Source organism: Berghia stephanieae, chromosome 8 (assembly GCF_034508935.2).
Source record: "Berghia stephanieae isolate SIO BIC M18660-M18661 chromosome 8, UCSD_Bste_1.3, whole genome shotgun sequence".
Lineage (NCBI taxonomy): Eukaryota > Metazoa > Mollusca > Gastropoda > Nudibranchia > Aeolidiidae > Berghia > Berghia stephanieae.
Genome location: NC_088367.1, coordinates 37,444,986 through 37,452,634, shown reverse-complemented (window position 1 = coordinate 37,452,634; position 7,649 = coordinate 37,444,986). Strand labels below are relative to the sequence as shown.

The 7,649-nt window shown below is 34.2% G+C and overlaps 1 protein-coding gene across 10 annotated transcripts in view; it reads left to right on the top strand.

Annotated features, from left to right (window-relative positions):
- LOC144978601 (von Hippel-Lindau disease tumor suppressor-like) overlaps window positions 1-5,546 on the top strand; it is a 27,383-nt gene extending 21,837 nt beyond the window's left edge. For 8 of the 10 annotated variants that reach the window (XM_078924881.1, XM_078924880.1, XM_078924883.1 and 5 more), the window contains one exon: window positions 1,516-5,546. In XM_078924881.1, the coding sequence (XP_078781007.1) occupies window positions 1,516-1,664 (149 nt within the window). In that variant the 3' untranslated portion in view covers window positions 1,665-5,546. The remainder of the gene's footprint in view (window positions 1-1,515) is intronic. The other 2 variants (XR_013646546.1, XR_013646547.1) reach the window with 1 other exon arrangement.
- Window positions 5,547-7,649: the final 2,103 nt, after the last annotated feature.

The window sequence follows — 7,649 nt, the reverse complement described above, 5'->3', positions numbered from 1 at the left end:
TAATAATGATAATAACAATAATAATAATAATAATAATAATAATAATAATAATAATAATAATAATAATAATAATAATAATAATAACAATAATAATAATGATAATAACAATATAATAATAATAATAATAATAATAATAATAATAATAATAAAATAAATAATAATAATAATAATAATAATAATAATAATAATAATAATAATATAATAATAATAACAACAAACATTAAATAATAATAATAATAATAATAATAATAATAACAATAGGGGTCAATAATATAAAAATAATATTAATAATAATAATAATACAGTCCAAGCCGGTATTGGGGACTGCTTACTCTGACAATTCCTTGGCTACGGAATTTTTTCAATATAAAAAGTCATACTCTTCAATTCCCAGCCACTTAATTGGTACAGCCCACCGCTTAATGGGAACAAAATTTGACATTGACTGTTCCCATAAAAGAGCTTGTCTTTAAACATTTAAAATGGTGATTCATACAAATTAGTCTAATGGACCGTCAACCTGGTGTGATCAATAGAATTTACCTGTATCCCCTTTTGGTGTTTATCGTAACAGCAAATTAGGTGTGTGGCCGAACCATTCTTCATAGTCACGACAGAGATGTGATCAATAGAATTTACCTGTATCCCTTGTCAGTGTCATCAACTACCATCATCACGTTCATGATCATAGGTCAATGGCCATGATGCTAGGTTTGCAGGAAAACTGACCAATTGTGCGATTGGTATTGAGTGATGGCTTTGTTTATTTAAGGTCTGTCACCAACAAATGGTTTGTTTGTTCAATGAGAAAAATGGGTAGATAATGCATTTTTAATCTGTTGCTTACATATGCAACCGTTATGAGTGGCATATTAGTTTATTGTTTTGTGCAGTTAGATTTGTCTCTCATTGTTAGAGGTAGATTAAGGTGTCATTTGTTTTTCATTAAGACGTGAAATGTCTCTGTTTAATAAACGTTGTTGCAATATATGAAAACATGTCTTGTTTGTGCATTGTCAAGAAATGATATACTCATAGATTTATCATTAGCTGTGCGTTATCAAACAGAAAAGGCTTAACAGGGTTGTTGGCATGGATAAAAAATCATGTGCTGTACATTTTATGATCCCACATGAAGAAAAATGAAAACCTGTGTAGTGTAAGACAGAAACATGTCTATAACGGACCATTTTCCCTGTACCCATTCGATTCTGTCTTACACAAATTGGACTGTAATTGGATTATTTATGCCATTGACTAAAACAGTAAAGCAGGCTTATAATGAAAATGCTTGAATCGAATTGAAGGAAAGCAATTAAAAATTCTGGAGCAGGTACTGGTATAAAATATGATTCTGAAAAGGTTTGAATGCCTGAAAAGAAAATAATTCAAGAAAAAAATGAGGCAGTTTTGTTTTGGATTATTTTTTTCTCCTGCTTTGCATGGCTCTGTCTCATTCATACCTTTTCCGAGTTAAAAAATAATTATATTGATACGAATTGTTTTCCATTTCAGTGCATGCTTTATTGAGATTGTGTCTGGAGAAAATCAAGTCTCTGGTGAATATGGAAGACTCAGAGAAGCTGGAAATTCCCTGGATACTGGTAGAGGAATTGAAAAAGAGACGATCAGTGGAAGTCCAAGACTACAACAGGGGGAGGTGATGTCAATAAGGTGTGGTGAATGAGAGGATTGGCTGTGTGACAATGTGATAAATCAAATATGAATGGTGCTTTCCCACAGAGTTGGAAGAGGGAGGGGAATTGTGATTGTATTCAGGATTGATGCCAGACCTTTTGCTTTGTGGTGGGTGCTCTACCACTGAGCTATTCGGACCCCATAGAGTAGAGACCATAAGATGCAATTTAATTTTAAAAAGCAATAAACAAATTAGGCTTATCTGTATGTTGATTATTGTTTCCTTTAATTTTATCATTTCTCAGAAATGGAGCGGTAGATTTCAGCTGGATATTGCATGTGCTCTCCACTTGTTACGTGATGGGGTAACTCTAAGTTGCATGTAAAATGAAATGGTATATCAGCATTCAGTGTTTACGTCAAGGCAAAAAACTGAAGGGTTAGGGCTCAGCTTGTGGCTGGTTCGGATAAGTACCAATGTATCAACATTCAGTCATCGCCCATTAGGTGAGAGTATAATTATATTTGCTTTATCATGATGTAGACTTGAGGGGGTTTTCCTGGGAGGATATATAAACAACCTTCACCATACTGACAAACCTCATTTGTTTCTTTAGTTTCATTTCCTCTGCGTCAATCAATAATCAATAGCAGAATTACCAACTAGTGTGATTTCTCATATTTAAATGTTTTGTGGCTATGGTTAGTATTGGAATTTCTCAATGCAAAATGTCAGAATTTTTATGAAATAGGAAAATTTCAAAAATTAAATAAAAGAGACTAGAAATTGAAGAAATGAGGACTGTTATAGGAATTTCAGGTTTTCCTTCCCTCGTCTAGCTCAACAAAAAAAATCTTTATAAATTCAGTTAATAATAAGCGTAAATTTGTCGATGATTACACTTGTTCAAATATGGTATTTTTTTAGGGCAATATTTGACAAAATAAGACAATTTTTGAAGAAAACATGATAATTTCATTAAAGTGGTTGGAGTTGATGCGCAATTCTGCAGTAGATCTTAATGTAATGCAGATGATTTGTAACTGAGTATTAAACTAAGTTGCTTATAACAATTTCTAATAAGAAACATGTTTATGAGACTTCAACAAGGCCATATAATATTTAAAGCTTTTGTAAGTATGTCAAGAGAAGTAAAGTGATCAGAGTTGAATGTGTGCGTTTCCCACATCGCCATAGAGTGGCTGACACAGGACTTGAATTGACATGAGATGATTGTCAATAAAGCAATTTGTCATTGTGAACGTCAATTTTACAATAATAATTATTTTCACTTTATTATGAATGCATGTGTTCTTTTTCATAGAAAGTACTTGTTATGATTAATTATGTCATGAATTTATATGTATATTATGCAGGCAGACCTACCACATATTGATGGTCCGTTGATCTAACCTCTGAAGTAGCCTTTTGCAAAGACATAACTACAGAGATTAGATCAACGGGCCATCGATATACAGATTTGTTTTTAAGCCAATACTGGAAATGTTGTTTTTTGGTAAGGAATGAATATGTACCAAATTGAACATTTTATCAACTCTAAAACTGTTACATTCTTTGGAAATAAGGATGGAAATCTTGCATTTTGGGTTGATACAGATTTTAGTCAGGAGATTAGTTCCCAAAATATACAGATTTTTTGTTTATTGACTGAGGCAGGTTTGCAGAGGGGAAAAGAAAAAAAATATTTTTAAGGATTTGGTTACAACTATAAAGCAAAGTAGAATGATGTGATGTGATAAAAGTCATTAGGGTGGAGTGAGATAATTGAGATTGCGTGACATTGGGTTCCATTCAAATTTAATTCAAAATTTTAAACCCTTATCAATAAATTGTTGCTATTGTTGCTAATGCTACTGTTAGTTCATAAATGTATCTAGCACCAAGTTATATAAATAGCAATAATAAAATGAACGAGAGTCTTCAATTTAATAAACAAAGACAATTAAATGAAATTTTTTAAAGCTTCTGTTTCATTTTATTAATGATATCGGAGTGTCTATTCGTACTCTACTACTACTACTACTACTACTACTACTACTACTACTACTACTACTACTACTACTACTACTACTACTACTACTACTACTGCTACTACTACTACTCCTACTACTACTACTGCTGCTACTACTACTACTACTACTACTACTACTACTACTACTACTACTACTACTACTACTACTACTACTACTACTACTACTACTACTACTACTACGGCTACAATATAATTTACTTCTTGTAGCTTCAAGAAACAGCATTTGCATCATACCAAGTTATATAAATGATATACATTGTAGAATTCTATGATTTGTGAGGGAAATGAGATCAAGTGGGAATTAAAGCCTTGTAGTTCCTAAGAAAGATAGTAAAAATATCCTTGTAGAACATATACCATTATTGCCCCAGATGTCTGGAATGCTTTACCAGTTCATGTTTTGAGGATCCTTTCAAAGTCCCACTGGATGGGATTCCTGGCATCCCATAGAGGTACTTGCTGAGTCTTCTATCCCCCTGTATCTGTTTTCCAATTGCTTTCTGTCTTTGTCTTGGAATGAAATTATTTGATTTTGTCCTGGCCTTGGCCGGAGTCCTTGGCTGGGAGGGAAACAGTCTAATGTATATTTATAGTCTTAGGAGATGATATTTTTTTCCTTGTATCATCTCTCTGTTATGTATCGTTATATTTTATATTTTGAATGTATAATATAAACATTTGAGTGTATTCCTCTTAGTGGGATCTTGTGTTGTTGTCCGGGTGAGACATTTAGGTATTCTCATACTAGGTACATTGATAGTATGCTCTTGAAATGTACATGTTCCCATTTGAACTAATTCCACTTTGTCTTACTTTTACCTCAAGTCCTTTTAATTTTATATCTAGAATCTTTTTACTATCCAAATTTCTTCCTTTTTACTGGCGCTGATATGACCTAAATGTGTTGTAAAACCCTTAAAATTAAAAACAAAAAAAAAACACATAAAAACAAAGTCCCAAAACAATTCTTTTAACAAACTGCCTATTTTTTAATGTTCATTAATTAAATTATGATTTATGTCATCTGCATTTGATAATACTTTTTAATGTAATAATAATAAATTAATATTGATATTTAGATGCATGTAAATTATTTGCTGATATTCTTATTCATTGTGTAATTTTGTGTAATTGGTTGTGCGGCTATGTGGTCTAGGCGGGTGGTTGGATGGGAGCATCACCCTTGAATCATATACCTATGATGTTCGCATGGGTGTACGATCCGATAGTGATGTCGTTTCTTCTTCTCTTTACTAGCCTATCCTGCTTCTTTGGTTTGTGATTGTATTTTTGACAGGGGATATTTTTTTTTCTGTAAATCTTCTGCCTGTTTGTTCTTGGTTATTTATAATTTAGCTTATGATATCTTTAGGTTATGATTTTGATTTACATTTGTACTATTTTTGTTAGTGTTAGATTGCTTGTTTTTTTGTTTCAGCGGTCTCTCATATAACCTCAATTGTGTTGGAAGAGACCTAAAGCAACAAACAAACAAATATGTGGTCTAGTGGTATGACACTCGCTTTTGGATCGGAAGGTCCTGGGTTCGGCGCATAGTTGAGTCCTTGGAGAAGGCTCTTTACTCACATTCTCTCACCGTACTCAGGGTGTAAAATGAGTACCTGGCCGTTAACAGCGTTGTCTCTGTCCCAAAAATATGTAATATCGCCTGACAGGCACCATGTCTCGTCCTACATGTTATGTGTTGCTGTTAGCCAGAGACCCCTTGTAAAGCGCTTTGAGCACGTTTAGTGAATATTGCCCTATATAAAAGCACAAGTTTTTTTTTGTTTTTTTTTTAATTTTGAGTTTACCATGGGATATGTGCGATATAAATAAATTTTATTATTGGTATGGGACGCTTTATTTGTCAATTTTATACTTAAATTTTTTTTGTTTTTTTTTATATGATCTTCAATGATGATAGAACAGACCATTAAAGTGTACCGTGGTCTGCCTTTTAGCATCTTCTACTGGCAATTGTTACATATGTTGAGGCTCGTCTTGGGATTTGTAAGTCCATCAAAGTGAGGGAAATATTTGTCTTTCAAAACCACAAGGTTTTTGGAGCCAGAATTCATCTCAATTTCTGTAACATTAAATGGACCACAACATCTCCTGCTATCCTTTTCATATGATTTAAATGACCTAGCTGGCCAATCACTGCCGGGTTAGAAAAAAACAACTTAAAACAAAAACATGGAAATCAATCAACCCATAATTAAAACTTAAAACCATTCAAGTAGTAGTAGTAGTATCGTTCGGCTACACTTCTATGTTCAAGGTATCAATCCAGGTTCGGAAGTCATCATCACATTTGTTGATGGTTTCAAATCCCCCTTCAAGTTTTGTCTCTGTGCAATCTAGTACGAGGTGGTTTGCATCTTGTGGTGCTTGGTTGCACTTTTGGCATGTTGGTGATTCTTGGAGCCCCCATTTGTGCATGTTGGCAGCTGTTCTTGTATGTTTTGACCGTAGTCTATTTGCAGTATTTTCTTGGTTGATCCTGTAGACCTGGGAGACTTTTACAGGGATCTTCAATTAGTTCCCCTCCTGTTGGTTTATTCCTTTTCCATTCCTCGCACCAGGCTTCTTGCGTGTTGTGGTTTTCTTTCTTTGATAGGTAGAAAGGTGAACGAGATTTTAGTCTTGATGTTGGGGGCGCAGTTTTGTTTATGGTTTGCAGAGGAGTTCCACTATCTTCTTCAGCTGTGGATATCTATTTCTGTGTTGCATCCTCTCTCCTCAAGTTGGGGTGGTGCTATAGCCCTCATGACTGGCAGCCATTGTGTTGGAGTTGATTTCAGGCATCCAGTTACTATTCGCATCGAGTCTCTTAGTTTTGCATCAACAAGGTTTGTATGGGCACTTTCGTCCAAACAGGAGCACAATATTCTGCCACACTGTAGCAAAGGACCAGGGTTGATGTTCTGAGAAGAGTTTGCGATGCTCCCCATGTTGTTCCTGCCAGTTTTCTGAGTAGACAATTTCGTTTCCCTATCTTTCTTGCTGTACCCTCAAGATGGGTTCTATAGGTCAGCTGTCTATCCAGTGTCACTCCGAGGTATTTTGGATTTTAATCAGTTGGTAGTGTTGTGTCATCAATATTGATCATCAGTTTTCGTTTTGATTCCCTGTTGTTAAGATGAAATGCAGTTGCAACTGTTTTTGTCGTATTCATTTTTAAATACCATCTGTCAAAATACCTTTTCATGGCCGTGGTGTCTTTGCTACTCGTTGTTTCTATATCTTCCCAGTTTCTTGATTGGTATGCTAAGGCCCAGTCATCTGCATATCCTAGTTTTGTGGAAGTTGTTTGAGGCATGTCGCTTATGTAGACGTTAAACAATGCTGGTGCTAAGACTGAGCCTTGTGGTACTCCATTTTTTATTCAAGTATCCAAGATTCAATGAAATATGGCCAAGGAGAATCTATGATCAGTGTTTAAATATTTTTTAAATTAAGAAAACCAAATTTGAAACTGAAATAAACAGAAAAAAATATTTTGAAAACATTCTTACATCTATACTGGAGAGAAGGATAGAATAATATCTTTCAATCAAGGGGGTATTGCTTGAAACGACTTATTTCCACCTGGTCCATTGGTGATAACGAACTAAAAATAATGAAAGAATGTAATCTTCTAAAAATTGAAAAAAAACAAACAACAAAAGTCGGAATGACTGTTTCGAGGAGAAAATGAAGTTGATGCGAGTGTTTAGAGCTAACTTACAGATTTATTAAGATGAAGCTGCACCTCGAACACTATCAAACTAAATTGATGAACTTTTTAGTAAACGACTATTCAGCAATGTGTGTGATCATTCCTTTGGTTTTCCTTCTCTCACTCAAAGCAACCTCTTTGAAATGTCATTGATGGACTGATGAGTGGATAGAAGGATCGGAGAAAATTCTTGATTTGAAAGTTGTGCTTTTTAGATGAGTGCTCTACTGACT